The sequence below is a fragment of the Alligator mississippiensis genome, chromosome 5 (genome assembly GCF_030867095.1).
Source record: "Alligator mississippiensis isolate rAllMis1 chromosome 5, rAllMis1, whole genome shotgun sequence".
NCBI lineage: Eukaryota > Metazoa > Chordata > Crocodylia > Alligatoridae > Alligator > Alligator mississippiensis.
In genome coordinates, this window is record NC_081828.1 from 42,780,799 (window position 1) to 42,796,731 (window position 15,933).

General features: G+C 49.5%; 1 protein-coding gene across 2 annotated transcripts in view; it reads right to left on the reverse strand.

The window, feature by feature from the left end:
- Window positions 1-10,588: 10,588 nt before the first annotated feature.
- The window catches only part of CRIP2 (cysteine rich protein 2), a 71,664-nt gene continuing 66,319 nt past the window's right edge, over window positions 10,589-15,933 (reverse strand). For both annotated transcript variants that reach the window (XM_019486543.2, XM_006259953.3), the window contains 4 exons: window positions 15,826-15,894; window positions 15,098-15,192; window positions 13,484-13,541; window positions 10,589-12,579 (listed from right to left, as the gene is read on the reverse strand). In XM_019486543.2, coding sequence (XP_019342088.1) covers window positions 12,512-12,579; window positions 13,484-13,541; window positions 15,098-15,192; window positions 15,826-15,894 — 290 coding nt within the window. In that variant the 3' untranslated portion in view covers window positions 10,589-12,511. The remainder of the gene's footprint in view (window positions 12,580-13,483; window positions 13,542-15,097; window positions 15,193-15,825; window positions 15,895-15,933) is intronic.

A 15,933-nucleotide genomic window follows, 5' to 3' on the forward strand; every position in this document is an offset into this window, starting at 1 on the left:
CTGAATAGCATTTCACTCTAACACTCAATGCAGGCTGAAAACTTAGCAAAGAACCACTGGTATCCCAACATGCATCTGGTCAGCTTGTTTTGCTCCTTTTCAGAGTTAAATGAAGAGAAAAACCAGAAAAATAATGGGAAAGAGACAATCCCATGGAAAGTACAGCTCTGCTTTTATGCAGCAGCCAAGATTTCCCCGAGCAACTCATGTTTTTTGTCATGTTTTGGAAGCACAGAAAGGTTGATGATTAGGCAGGGATGTGACATACGGCATGACGCAACTAGTCTGTCCAAAGGGGTTTGTTTGTATCTCTGCATTCCTGGCTCCGTGAGTATATTTCCTGTGGAATTTGGACCCCAGGGAAAAAGAAGCATATAATTAATACAAGTTCCTATTGCCAGTAATGGAAATATCCAGCCCTTTAATATTTTGCCCCCTGGGTGGGGGAGAAAGTATTGCCTGGTTTCATCTGTTCAGGGGGATGTTCTGAGACAAAAACCCTGACACAACAGGAAGTGACAGCCCCAATCTTGGACGCGCACAGGCCCGCGCTCTCTCTCAGTGGAACAAAGAGCTGACAACTGTGTCCCGTACCTGCAGGGTCCCATGCAAGAGACAGATAATGGCTGTCATGTGCGGCAAGGGTGTCAGTTGTTTATGCAATGCTTTTGTCCAAAATAAATAGTACTGTGCTCTGTGAAAGTTGGCTAGACACCGTCAGTGGAACCAAGAGAGACAAAGCACATCTGCAGATGTCGAATTAAGCTCAGACCTGCTGCAATAGTCACAGTAAAGGAGCCTGCAGCCCCCTAGTCTGGAGGGAGAGGAATTTGAGTTTCTGCCCCAAGAAAGGAAACAGCCGGAGGCCTAAGACCTGAGTCTTAGGGCAGGACCTAACACCCTTCAAGAGGCCACAAAGAGGGCAAAAATATGGTTAACCCCAGAACGGTGACAATTTGAAGTGTACAGCTCAACGCACTTGGAAAAGAGCCCAATGTCTAGAAGAAGCAGTGTTTCTCAGCCCGGGGGTCACAGCAGCCCAGGGGGGCACATGCCTCTCCTCTTCCTCCCTCCCTCCCTCCAACCTGTCCAGACCTGGACAGGTTGGACAAGTGGGCAGAAAACAACAGAATGCAGTTCAACAAGGAGAAATGCAAAGTGCTGCACCTAGGGAGGAAAAATGTCCAGCACACCTACAGCCTAGGGAATGACCTGCTGGGCGGCACGGAAGTGGAAAGGGATCTTGGAGTCCTAGTGGACTCTAAGATGAACATGAGTCGGCAGTGTGACGAAGCCATCAGAAAAGCCAACGGCACTTTATCATGCATCAGCAGATGCATGACAAATAGATCCAAGGAGGTGATACTTCCCCTCTATCGGGCGCTGGTCAGACCGCAGTTGGAGTACTGCGTGCAATTCTGGGCGCCACAATTCAAGAGGGATGCGGATAACCTGGAGAGGGTCCAGAGAAGGGCCACTCGTATGGTTAAGGGCCTGCAGACCAAGCCCTACGAGGAGAGACTAGAGAAACTGGACCTTTTCAGCCTCCGCAAGAGAAGGTTGAGAGGCGACCTTGTGGCTGCCTATAAGTTCATCACGGGGGCACAGAAGGGAATTGGTGAGTATTTATTCACCAAGGTGCCCCTGGGGGTTACAAGAAATAATGGCCACAAGCTAGCAGAGAGCAGATTTAGACTGGACATTAGGAAGAACTTCTTCACAGTTCGAGTGGCCAAGGTCTGGAACGGGCTCCCAAGGGAGGTGGTGCTCTCCCCTACCCTGGGGGTCTTCAAGAGGAGGTTAGATGAGCATCTAGCTGGGGTCATCTAGACCCAGCACTCTTTCCTGCCTATGCAGGGGGTCGGACTCGATGATCTATTGAGGTCCCTTCCAACCCTAACATCTATGAATCTATGAATCCAGCCCATGCTGGGGCTGGACTCATTTCACTGCCGCCTGCATGAGCCAGAGCCACTGTAGCCACTGTGCTCCGGCCCAAGCGGGACGAGGCAGCTGGGGGCCCCACCAGCAGGACTGGGGGCAGGGGCCTGTGGGTCAGGAGGGAGGGGCACCAGCATGGTCTGGGGAGGTCAGGGGTTTGGGGGCCAAGGGAGCGTGGGTCAGAACAGGCCATGGATCTTTGCAAATGGGTCCTAGGAGGAAAAATATTGAGAACCATTGGTCTAGAGTACAGATGCCAAAAACATGTAAAACTGGAACTCACCCCCAGATTTCAGGGTTGCAAATCACTGGTCACTTCTACAAATGCTGGCCAGGTCTCTGAATTGTATCAGTTGACAACGAAGTTAGGGAGTGGCTCCATGTATTTGCCCAGTGGAAGCCATGTTGTTTGTTAATGCTATCACTCAATGGACTGCTCTTTTCAATTCCCCTAGTCTAGGTGTGAAAAGGACCTTCGGAGTGGAATCCAGAACCGCAGACTGGACCCCCAGTACAGAGCCTGGGGAGATGGACATGCCTGAGAACTGCAGCTATAAATGCCAGTGCACCGAGAAGGGGAGCTGCCTCAACTACCTTGCATGAACCACGAGAGAGAGGGAGTGTGTCTTGAATATGGGGAAAATAGGGAGGGAGAAAAAGAGAGAGAGCAAGCAAGAGAGAGAATGAGCTTGACTATATTTTCTAGTGATTAAGGAATTCCTATAAGAGGGGAATGCAGGGGATACATGGCTTCCAGTCCCTTCTAGAATTAATATTTTATATAAAATAGTGATCTGCTCAGTAAAGCAGGGGCAGGACTCTGTATATGTCCTCCATATATTATCCTCCACCCCCCGTTAAAGCCTTAATCACAAGGCCAGAGAATCCCACTTCCCCTCTTTAGCTAAGTGAATGCTTAATTATTCCACGTACGATGGATCAGCTACAATGGAAGGGCATGAAAAATGCCCTCTGTCCCAGAATAGCCTGGGAATTCATTTGCTCTAGTAGGAAACAAATGTTCAAATCTCATAAGCAGAGAGGATCTTACCAAGTTTTCTCACAACCTGAATGAGTCCTATAACCAAAACTATTGCATAAAGCAGGGTGGGCTGGGATGGGGCTGTACCCTCTCCTTTTTCAGCTGTGTTTTACATGGAGGTTAACACATTAGGCTTGCTCTGAGAACATATACTTGATTAAGCCCAATAGGTTGGATAGGCAGAGGACGACCTGCTCCATGACTCCCAGTAGGGCTTGGGCGTGTGAGCGAGACCCACCTGTTGATCCTGTCAACATGGAGAAGCTTCTGAGCATAGCCCAAAGCAAAACTTGGGGTACTTGGAGGATTTTGACATTAGGTGTTTGACATTAGGTGTTTCCAGGATTAGGCTGAAGCCAAGCAAAGACTCCGTGGACCTTGAGCTTGTGCCAGTGGGGTTATCGCCACCTATAGGCCAAGTAGGGTCATCCCACTGTTTTAAAGGACTTCAGGAAAAACCTGCCAAACTCACCTAACCAGTGCTTTATGAAGTAAGCCTGGTAACCTGCTAACTCCACACAATATTCATCAAAAGGAGCCTATTGCTCTGCAAGCACTCAGGACTCCAATTTCTGGCAAATTATTCATTCATATATTCCACAGGTGACTCCTAATGTCAGAGATGTCTACACATCTTCTCCAGTAGGCTGGGACAACCTGAAGGAAATGTCTGCAGCCCCATCTACAGCCCAGCATTCGCAACTGGCTTTGATTATCTAGGTAACACACTGGAGGCCAGGAGGGCTAGGAGGGAAGAAAAACAAAAAAAAAACCCTCCTGAGCATGAAGCCAAGTTATCAGTGACTGACAGAAATCCGAGAGATTCCAACGAGAACAGTGACAAAATGGGAATTAAAGACAGACTGAGATCAACTGCTAGGCAGAGCTCACAAAATGCCTTCTAACCTCCAGTTCATATTTAGCAAAGGCTTTAGCCTCTTGCTGCCTAGTTATTGCAGGCTTGGAGCTGTGGTCTTATCACCTGTGAGTGCTACCCTTCCAAGCCAGCTCCCATGCTATGAGATTCACGAGTAGAGCAGCAGGCTAGCTGAAGGAAATGCTGCCAGAACGCAAGCTCATAAATTAGCAGGAGATGAAGGACAGAGCCAAACTGTTCTTTCCAGCATGGCAGCGTAAATCCAGCACAGCTCTGCTCGGTGTCCGTGGAATCCCTACGGGCTCGCCAGCCGTGTCACTGACAGCAAGCTTTAAAACATAAAGTAAGACAGAAAAAGGAATAAAGGGCCAACACTTGCAAATCCATGCTGCTGTGTTAAGCAGACACTGCATTGGGAATTAACACTTGGAGAAATGTTAAGATGTGGGAATTACTTTACGGAAAGCAAATGAAATCTGCGTTGCCCATGGTTTTCTCTCCCCCCACCTTCTCCACGTACTATGGCAAGCAGCTGGCCAAAGTTCACACTCCCTGCAGATGGATTAATAGGGTCATATCCTGACATCATTTGCTCGTCGGCAGTCCCTCGAAGTCAAGGATGACATCCAACAGGCTGGTAGGTCCTCAGGTGACTGAGGAGCTTGATTCTGGATGCAGACGTTCTTCTGGGTGCATCATCTGCTACATGGGATGGGGACAGCCACGTTGGCTCCTGTGATATCAGTCTCCACCGAGAGAATCCAGGTCACGGAAAGGCCCTGGAAGGTGGAGACTGCAGCTGATGAAACAGCAGCCACAAGGAAAACTTCACATAGGCAAAAAAAAACCCCAAAATCTTTTTCCTAATCAAGAGTCTTTGCATTGCAGTCTCTATGGAAACCCCTGTGAAAATAAATACATACATCAGATTTCCCCCCGGTAAAGAAATGGCTTTTGATGAGATTTCACAGTGTCTGGGAAGTCGGCATCAGCTCAAGGGATCTGTATGTTATTTCAATCCCTCAAACCAGTTGCTGGGGGAAAAAAAAACAAAAAACAGCTCATCTCTTATTTTATTAATGCATTCCTACCATTTCTCATGTTCATTATTTGTAGGCCGAGACTGTAGATTCAGAAACTGGAGAGTCTACAGCAAGGTCATGTTCTAGGATCACTTTAATGAAGAAATGAAACCTGAATGTGTGCGCCTTTTCGGGTCAGAAAATATATCCAAAGAGGCAAAAATAAATAGTGATTTTGCAGCAAAGTTTGACATTGTTTTTGTGACACAAGGTTGAAAAGGGACAGAAGGTAGAGCTGATTTATATTCTGTTCCATGCCCCATGCACACACACTTCTTCCCCGCTTGCAGAAAGCTTTGGTGTTTGCAATGAAAAAATTAGAAGCCAAATAATTTTGGCCAATGACTGAAATATTTTAATTTAGAAATTCTGCCACTTCTGGGAGTTCACAGAATCATAGAAAATGGGGATTGGAAGGGACTGACCCCAGGAGGTCACATCTAGCCCAACCCTCTGCTCCAAGCAGGACCATCCCCAACTAGATCATCCCAACTAAAGCTTGTCTAGCTGGGTCTTAAAAACCTCCAAGGATGGGGGTTCCAGTCTCTCTGGATAACAGAGACTGGAACAGACCAGGTTCATTGGTTGAACTAAATCTCCCAGAAGGTACCATGATCAGCACTGTTGGTGGAAAGGAGCATCCCAATAGTCACATGGTTGAAATGCACCACGGAAGACATGGTCTTTTCAAGAAACTTGGCCCATAATACAGAGTGTGGGGAACCTGAACTATACCAGTCATGGGACGCTACCTAGACATTTCAACTCTGAAATATTTTGGCTTTCAGCTGAAGGATCTGAGGTAGAAGGGCAAAGAGGGAGGGGTTCAGTTTCTTAACAGTGCAAAAGTTTGTGAGGAGCAGCTTTTTAAATCGATTCAAAAGAGGTTCTTCAAGCAGACAATCTTTTACCAAGAGAAAGGAAAAATGAGAGGATCCAGCCATTTCCCTTCTGAAAGTGGGGAAACAACCAACCAACAAAACCCACATGAGCAACATTTAATGCCAAGCCATAGATGAGGGAATCTAAAGCTTTTGTATCCATGAACACATTAAAAACTGTTGATTAAAAAATAAATTCTAAAAAATTGTCTCTACATTTTTCAGACAGGAATAAAATATGCAAATGAAAAATAATAAAGGGACAACTCCTCATATTGGGCAAATCTATGAGGTACCAAAGGGACAGGGCTCTACTGACCTGGCCCTGGCCCATCATAACCAAGACATGTGGCTGCGGAGACCTTCAGCCAAAGCCTGCATGGAGTTTAATTGAACAGGAAGAAGAGTTGACTACACTCCAAGATCTACCAGTGCTCCCAGGTAGGCTGCTAACTAATCAATAGGCCACTTGTTGGGGAACTTAAAACATCTGACTGGTTAAAGCAGTCTCAACCAGTCTAAACTGCTTTAAACCAGTTCAGGCCACTTTAAACCTGTTTTTACTGTTTTTGGTGGGTTAGACCAGTTCGGACCAGGTTTGACCATCTTACACCATTGGCTGGTTACAATGGCTCATCACTCCCTTACCTTGCCACCAAATCAGATGCTCACATGAGTTTAAAGAGCTGGAACAACCTATGTGCAAGTAGGGTTTTATATCCACTTGGCACAGGGTTGAAGGACAGTACTTTCTACAGGGCGGAGAAGCAGCCACTCATGCCCTGGTGGGCACCAGAGACAACCAACATCAGCACTGCAGAGATTCAGCCACAAACTCTATAGACCATAAGCAGAGCCAGCCTTCACGAAAATGACACCCTGGGCAAGTTTGTATTTTGGTACCCCCCACCCAGGGGGAGAGCACTGCTGTGAGCATGGGCTGCTCATACATGTGTGCACATGTGCATATGCATGGTGCCCCCTGACCACAGCACCCTGGGCAGTCACCCACTGCACCAACCCCTTAGGCCGCCTCTGGCCAATAGGGCCAATTCTCCCACTGCATACTGCCATGAAGTCATTGGGTGTGAAAGATTTTCCTCCCCAGCTCCCATACATGCAAGGAGGGGAAAACAAGACAGCATGTGTGCCCCCTGTATGCACAAGTGATGCAAGTATGCATGGATGTGTCCAGAAATCCCTGCACAGAATCCTACACTGCAGGTTCAGTGCGATGGCCACACTGTTGGCTGACTCACTGGGGACTTCTAGGACTAAAACCATGAAATTCTACCTTGAGCTAAAAAGCAAAGGCTCCCTAACTCAGGCTGTAACCAAAGGTGCAACAGGGCATTTCTATGGGCCAGCGAAGGCAGCTTGGCTGCTGGTGATGGCAGGGCAGCAGCTGCCATGGCTGCTGTTTTTGCACTCCTACCTTCAAGCTGGCACCTGGGGCTGCTGCCCTCAGTGCCCCTTCCCCCTTCTTTAGTTACACTACTGGCTGTAGCAACTGGTAAAAATGGGAACTTCACGCGCACACACAGTATAGCTACACCATGAACCCAGCAATTCCACAGAGGGCTGTTTTCAAGCATGCCTTGCCTACACATACACCAAACCCCACCCAAAATGCACCTGTGAAGCCACTCCAGCTGTCCTCCTGCAGGTGCTCTCCAGATCCATCTCTGCAATGGTTGAGTACACCTGTTGGAGTGCCCCAGAGAGACTTCACAGCTGCATTACTAGGTTGGGCACATATAAAGCAGGGGGCAGGTGGAATTGGCCCTGTTCAGTGGCACCAGGGCTGTGGAGTAATCATAGTCAAAGTATTCTGCACCTCAGTATCACAGAAGCACAGTGCACTATCTGTGATAACATCTCTCTGAGTTCACTGGAATAGTCTGTGAATGACCACAAGCTCTTTCAAGGAGCAGCCTGAGACTAGCTGTAGCAGAAGTTCCCATAGCCCCTGCTTGGCTTGGCAGCTGTGGTTTTCATTAATTAGCAACACTGCATAGTTTCCAGAGTTCAAGCGCCTACAGGGAATAGTGTTACTTGATGTCTAATGCTGGGGTTGGCAGTAGCTTTTAAATCTTGCCAGTAAGAACGCAGCTCCCAGGGGTATGTGGCTAGCTGATGTACTCTTCCTCCCGTTTTTTTTTTTAGTGCTGCTGGATCCAATCTTAGATTTCATGGTGGGCCCTAGAGCAGCAGTTTCAGTTTGCTCTGGTTGGTCAATAATCCTGTCAGGAGAGATTTTGCTGTTCATCCAAGAAAAGAAAATAGAGCTGGGGTCCAGCAATTTGCTTTACATTCCTGAAGGGACACAATGATCCCAGTTTCCCACTGTGACATTGCCAGCTGCACTGAGGTCTCCCACAACATAACATCTCTGTATTAAGCTAAATCACAGTTTTTGCACAGATCACGAGATGTCTGCTTCCAGCAGGAAAAGGGATACCCACAGTACAGGAGAAAGCAAATGACTGCCCTTTACAGACCCACCCTATTCCGCTTGTGCAAGAGACCCCGACTATGATGTACACAGAACTGGAAGTGTCCCAGGACTGTCATGGAGCAAAGCATCCAAGCAAAGAACTCTATTGCCTGCCTGACCTCAGTTGCACCAAAAGCAGTGATGGGAAAGAAATAACTTGGAGGATAAAAGAAGGGACAGTAAGGATAGGCGTGTCCTATGCTGTTAGCAGAAACAAAGCAACAGTATGGACAGACCCCTTCCATTTAAGTGAGTGGGAGAAGAATTCACAATAAGCACTCCAACCTAGGCTATCAACTTTCTCTCCTCTCAGAGTGCAATTCCCTGGTCACAGTCAAGAGGTCCCCTGCAGACCAGCCAAACTGTCTTTCACCCAAGAGCCTGGCCCGAGAACATACCTGGAGCAGGAACCCAAATGACTGCTCCTGGCCCTCAGAATAAGTTTAGGGATATACACAAGTTCTGTAGCCATGGTCTCTTCATTAAGGAAGTTCCCAAACCAATGACTCAACCCCAGCACAGCCAGGCCAAGTGCCCTTTCAGCTTTGACCCTGCTGTTCTAGTTCCTAGATCTCAGGCAAACCGTGTAAGCCTCTAGCCAGCTAGATGAGGGGGATGTGTGTTAGGCTACATGAAGCCAAGATACCTCAGTCCTCTTCACTTCTCATGTATAGGTTGGCTGGGAAAATACAGAGGTCAGACTCTCAGCACAGTCCTGCTCACAAGACATCCAGAGAAGAGCAACAACTGCCCTATCCCCACCTCACTTCCCCAAGCCAAACCTTCAGGCTACAGGTAACTTAGTTCCTTCCAACACTTCTGGCTGCAGTTTGAGAACAGAGATTCTGCACATTTCAAAACATCAGAAAGGAAGCAGCAGGCAGCTACAATCTCAGTATCCTAACAAAGGGCTCCCAAGAAGATATGCAGCTACTGCTATGCCACAGATGCCAACAGTGGTAGGATCCAGATGACTCTATGAACCAGGGCTCTGCTCCATGAAGGGTGCAGGACCGTTCCCCTGAGAATCAGATTGCGTCTTCTTGGCCCATAACAGCTGATCAAGGTACCTTGGAACAGTTCAAATGGTAGAGGGTTCACCTGGAAAGGGGGAGGCTTCCAGCTGAGACCCTGACTGCTCCATTCATGCTTGTGTGGGGAAAGGAGTGGTTTGGGAACAGCAAATTCTACACCTCTGCTGGCGATTAGGTAAAGTGATCACTGAGGTCCCTTCCAACCCTAGCATTGTATAAATCCTCCTCGTCCTCCCAACTAGCCAGAAGAACCTGGATTAAAAAAAAAAAAATGACAGAGAGACCTGCTCCTGTCATGTCATTTATCAGACCACATTTGTACTGAACCAGACACACTAGTTACCCACAGGCATGGGCGACTGGTGCCATCTGAGTTGGGGGGGGGGGGGGGGGCCTATGTCGTCCCCCCCCAGTGACCAGTCAGCAACTGGGGGGGTGCTCCCCCACAGCCGAGCTCATCAACCAGGGGCTATGTAGTATAGAGACACCAGAAGTAATTCAACTATTTGGCTTAATTACCAGTGGGCGTGTCTACACAAGATACCTTACTGCGTAGCAGACTAATTTGATGTGAAGCGAAGTGTCACCATCTATACATACATGGCAATTGGGGCGCAGTAGACTAATTTACTGAGCTGCCTGAAAGTATTGTCAGATACAAGTAGTATCTGGCAACACAGTAAATTACTGTACTTAAATACACGTGTAGAAGGTGACATCAGGATTGGTTTACTCCAGCTCAAATTGAGGCAGAGTATATACAATCACATTAATTGCACATGTAGACACTCCCAGTCTAATCATAGCAGCCTAGGGTTATTATGGGCTAAATTTATCCCGATAGCCTGCCACCCATACCTAAGCTAGCTGGTTTAAAAGCTACCCTAGCCATCTCTTCTTTGCATGGCAGTCTGGAGTGCAGACATACCTACCCAGATGGGCAAAGCAACTAGCCTGAGGTCACCTAGCAGGCCAGTGGTAGAGTGAGGAACAGAACCCATGGTAGAGCCTCCCAGTCCAACATGCAATCCTCTGGATCTTGGGGTCCATCACACAGCAGCCAGGAAGCACACTAAGCCATTGTCTTCCTGCTTCTATAGGTCACCCAATGGGAGAAAAGCATCTCCCACCTTCAGTGCTTGTTGCATAGCAAGCCCAAGTGCCAGACTAGGAAGAGTGCATACTTTCCCTCTCCTCCCCTACCCCTCCCCTCCACATACTCACAACACACTGCTTGTCTTTCAAAACTTTTTATTGTCAGCAAATAACAAAAAGAGTCAGTTTTGCTGTCTCACTGTGGGAGAAGGGGGTGTTCTGGTGGAAAGGAGCCTGAAGGGGATACAGCTGTTGGCAAGGCAAGTCCCCTTAACCTAGTGTGCCCAGCTGGGTTGGAGGCAGAGCACATGGTCTGTGGCTCTGCTACCATTACCTGCCTAGCAGGTAAGGAGTAGGGCAATGCAATGGCTGGGGCATTTATAAAGGGAGGGAGGTTACCTGGGAAGTGTACATCATTCTCTGAAGCAGGAAGCACATTTACATCTGCTTATAAATAAACAAAGAAATAAAAAGAACCACACACCACGAATGGGTCTCTTCAAAGCAGGCAGAGACAGGAGCCCTTGTACATTTCACAATACTCAGGTGTTTCCTAGCCACGGCCCCAACATTGCCAGACTCTCCCTACAGCCCTCACTGGCCTGCTGGGCATCCAAAATGGAGAGATCCCCTATGGTGAAGACATGGTGCCTTGTGTACCACTGGGATTGCTCCCTCCCAGACCAGCTTAGATTGCAGTGCTCACCTTCATGCCCAGTGCCACTTCAGAGGGATGTGAGCTGCAGTCACACACTCCTCCTACAAACCAGGCTGTACTGGGTAGCACAGCTACTAGAATCCAGAGACCACCTACTGACCCGTCCTTGCAGAACAACACTCAGAAGCAGCTGCACGGTATCCTCCCCTGGGACGTAACCACAACACAGAGGACTCCCCCCACTGCTGGGAAAGAACACAGGGTTGGCATACTGAGGGCTGGTTCCCGCAGAATCCAAGCTCCCAGTACAGCTGCCTGGTGAAGAGAATGAGGCAAGTTTGCCAAGTGACATAGCAGAGCATTACCTCAGAAAGAAACGTGGTGATGGTCACTGACTCCCAGATAACACAGCACTTCCCGAGAAGCTGTATAGCCACTGACCAGGCCTTCTGCCCTAGAAAGCCAGCAAGCCATGGGATGACAGACACAGCTGGAAGGCCACAAAGCCCTTCACTTGAGCTGTTGAAAGCCCCTGAGATAATATCTTATCCTAACTGTATCTGCTTGGTGCCTAGGTGGGAATTTAGGCCTATAGCTTTCTCCCAAGCTCATTCCAGGTTTTGTCCTTGGCACTCTAGGCACTGCCTAAAATAAGATTAAACTGTATGCTCACAGTAGAAGGTGCTCCCATGCAGACCAGCTGGTACTTCTGGATTGCAGGATGCAAGTGTGGTAGGTGACAGGCTGCCCCACCCCGCTTTGCAGTGATTTGTGCCCTGATCAGCAAGCTCCTCTAACCTCATAGCCAGGAGCAACAGCCAAGTCTCACACTGCTCTGGGACCACAGTTCAATAGGGACGAGCTGGAATTCAGCACTCTTCAAGTGGCAGTGCAGCAAGTGCCTGCACTAGCTGTGGATCACATCAGGACTGCAAACTGGATCCCAGGCAAGGCTCCTTCCCCCAGAACATCCCACATGGTCAGACCACTTGGAGAGGGTTTAAAATTGATGTGCCAGGTAACTAAGAGTTATGCCCATGAAACTTCTCCCTCAACCCTCACCCACTGCCTAGGATGCAATTGAGGGCATAGGGGTCAACAGAGAACCCCACGGAGGGTTTAGGAGAGAGTCAGGCATGTTGGGAGTGACCAGAGAGATGCTTTCTACCTTTGCCTTTAAACATCAAAGCTTATATTATAAACTATATTATAAAATCCGGAAGGCAGGGCCACCCTGCCCAGAATACAAACAGCAGAGAGAGCACAGCTCTGTGACCAGCCGGGCTAAGGTCTGCTCCAATGCGGGACTTCACCATCACCGAGCTAAGCTACTTCTACAAACAGTAATTTAGTAATGAGGATGCAGTGCGAGTGGCCTGTGGTGGGCAGATAGGAAGGAACCTCCTAGGGCTGGTTCTTTGCTTCAGGGTCTTTGTCATAGATGTAACTTCCCACAGCTCCAGTGTTCACTCCTGCAGCAGAGACAAAGCCATGTGTCAGGGTAGGGCTGAGACACCTGGGCAGGGCACGGAGGGCAAATATATCCTCAAAGACCTGGCAGGGGACCCTGTGCAGAACTCCAAGGATGAAAGAGCAGCCATGGAAGATGGGGACTGAGGAAGCCAGAAGGCCCAGTGCAGGAGACTGACACAAGCCTGTCCCTCCTTCCTCAGGAGCTAGCTCCACAGTCTGAATCTGCTCTCCCTGCCTGAAGGGAGCTCTCCCAGTTCACCCTGCTGGACCTGACACCACAGTCCAAGACTCGCTGACCACAGAGGGAGAAGGGCAGCTGCACATTAGGGAACATATTTACCTATGGCACAGCTGTTGGATACTGCCCTCTCTCAGGAGCTAGGAAACCTTTGACTAGCCAAGCTCTTTGGGGGATCCCCTGCCCCAGGCTCTGGGAGAGTTAGGTTACCCCTACTCTATCTTCTCTCTACTGACCAAATCCTAGGACAGCGACATGCACAACACCCATTTAGTCCAATGGGTCTTCCCCTTCCAAAGCCAGCTCAGCAAGGTCATCACCCACCCCACCTGGGTCTGTATGTACCAGGCAAGATTTGGGAACCTTGCCTTACTCCACTCTTATACCTGCTCTGTGGAGCTGCTGACTGCACACAGAGCCCTGCTGACCACCACCTGTCTAGCTGGACCATACAAACATGCATGTCCAAATGCTATGCACCAGGCCATGTTAACATGCATGTTCAAGTGCTATACACTGTGAAGACACAGGGCCCACAGCCACCAAGAGCAGCAGCTGGCCCTCCTGCACCCTTCCTGCCCTTGCCTTTGACCCCTGGAAGTCTCCTCTCTCCCCCAGTTCTGTGACCCCTCTCCAATAGTCCTCATTCCATGCAGCACACTTACCCTTTGGCCCAAAGAGGATCCCGTAGCAGGGCTTATGGCAGTAGGGTTGCCCATCATGCTGCAGGAGGAGAGAAACGCATCAGCACAGACCCTACTCAACAGACACAGGGGACTGTCCTAGTAACCCTCCTAGGCCCCCCTCCCCAAGCCACAGCTGGGCAGCTGTGGAGCCACCAGGGAGCTGCCAGCATCCTGTGCCACCTGCACTGGTACCCTGGGAAGAAAATGGTGCTTGACCTGGAAGCTGTCTAGTGCTTCCCCTGTGCATGCCCAAGGGCACACAGAGCCGTGGGACAGAAGCAGGCAGAAAAACGCTTCCACCCCAGCTCAGTCCTAGCCTTCATTCTCCCTATGACAGCGCCACTCCAACCCCCAGGAGTAGCAGCTGCTCATAGTGGCACTCACCCACCCCACTTAACATTGTGCTGGGAGTAGCAGAATAGCTGACCACAGGCTTTTCCCTCCCATCCCAGCCTTCCCACAGCAGAAGTTTCCTCCATCACCAGCACTAGTTTCTCATTTCAGATCTGCTCTGACCTCTGGTGGGCAAGTCTGGAGTTGCTGAACAAGCCCACATGCAGTAGGAATAGGTGCCTAAGTCATGAAATGCGGGGGCAGCAGGCAGTGGAATGAAAGTACTGGCTAAGGCTACATAGGTAGGAAAGCCTTGGGACTGTGTTCAGCACTGCTTGCCCATTTCTACAGCCAGTGACCTAGCTAAAGAGGAGCTCTAATCATGGACCCACTTCAGGCAGCTGCCTGCGAGGACCCAAGCACTGGACAGCACAGGATGAGCCCTCTGTGCCCATTTCAATGCCGTGGAGTCAGGAGTACTGCCTCAGTGTGCGCTCCCCTCTGGAAAGAGGCCAATGGCTAAGTGTTTGGTGCACCTTGGACCACACAATGCAAAAGTACCTCAGTGGAGAGGAAGGAGCCTGCACCAACGTCTGGAGAAGGGGAGTTTGGTGTCTAACCCTCTCCCAAAGCTCCAGTATCCAGGGGGAAGGAATGGCCAGAAAAAGTCTTGCTGAACAATGAGGGCCCAGGATTGCTCACACTTCTGCTCTCACACATGGGTTTTGGCCACATCACATTAGCTTTGGGGATGCACGGACCGTGCTAAGAGCGAAGAGGGAACCCAATACTGTCAGAACGCAGCCTCTACTTAGTAAGTACCTGGCATAGGTCATCACATACAGAGTTCTGGCTACGAGCCCCTCTGAGGTGGAAGGGGAAGATGTAATGCTGGTAAGGAGCACAAGAACCCTGGTCTCAAGTAGAAACCAACTCCTGGCTCCTCTCAGCAAGCCCCAGCCTGCCATACACACTCCTCTGTCCAGGTGATCTGCACCATCAATGTATTCATCATCAAGCAGGTCAAATAAGGTCTCCAGCTGGATGCAACCCAACTTCTCCCAAATGAAACACCTTCTTTGCTTCCAGAGTAGCATTCAAGGCAAAGAACAGAGCAGAGGCATGAAAAGCTCCTTTAGAGGGGATTTTATATTTTAGAGGCTGCATTCAGTCCTTCACATGCCTGGGGAAGGGGATCGCCTGCTTGAGAAAATAAATGCAGGGCAGTCAGTCAGGTCAGGACACGTCCCCAGTCCTCACCTCAGCATGGCCCCCAGGGGTTAGAGTCTTACTGCAGCGTTCACAGCGCAAGCAGGGCCGGTGCCAGTCCTTCCCCAGCGAAGTTACCTTCTCAGCTGGAGTGGAGACAAAAGTAACACAATCAGAGGGAGCTCTCCAATTCCTGCCTTGGCTTAAGACTGTCTGAGTCAGGCGTTCGCCAGTACCTCTGGGAAGATGCAGAATTACTGACTAGCAAAGGTAGAGCAAGGTAAATGGGGGGCTGTCACTGCACAGCAATACAAGGGACTGTCAGTATTATATGAGAGGTCCCTGCTAGGCATTGTGCAGAGCATTTGCCAAACAAAATGGGAGGGCAAACAGAGGGACAGCAAGCTGCCTGAGCTTGCCTGAAAGCCTCTTGGAGTAGCTCCTGTTCCCTCACGTGGTCATATCCTCCAGATCCCACCTTCAGCAACCAACATCTCCCCACAGAGGAAGCACGACCTTGCGATTAGGGCTCCCAGATCTCAGCCCAGCAGCCTGGGTTCTACTGTTGACTCTGCTACAGACACTCAACACGACCCTGGGCACATCATTTAAACTCTGGGGGCTGCTGCTTCCCAGCAGCCATTTCCATGTAGGATTTCATGCTCTTTGAGGCAGGAACTCTCTTTTCATGTCTGTGTACAGCACTGACCCCATGGGCCCTGCCCTGTGCTGGGAGCTCATAGGAATGAAACCACCACCAGGGTGTAAACAGGGCTTACCGAAGTAGACTCTCTTCCCACAGCGTGGGCACATGTTGGGCTCTCCAGTGAAGGTGGTGACACTGGAGGCTGGAACACAAAAAGAAAAGAGTTTGAAGCCCTGACAAA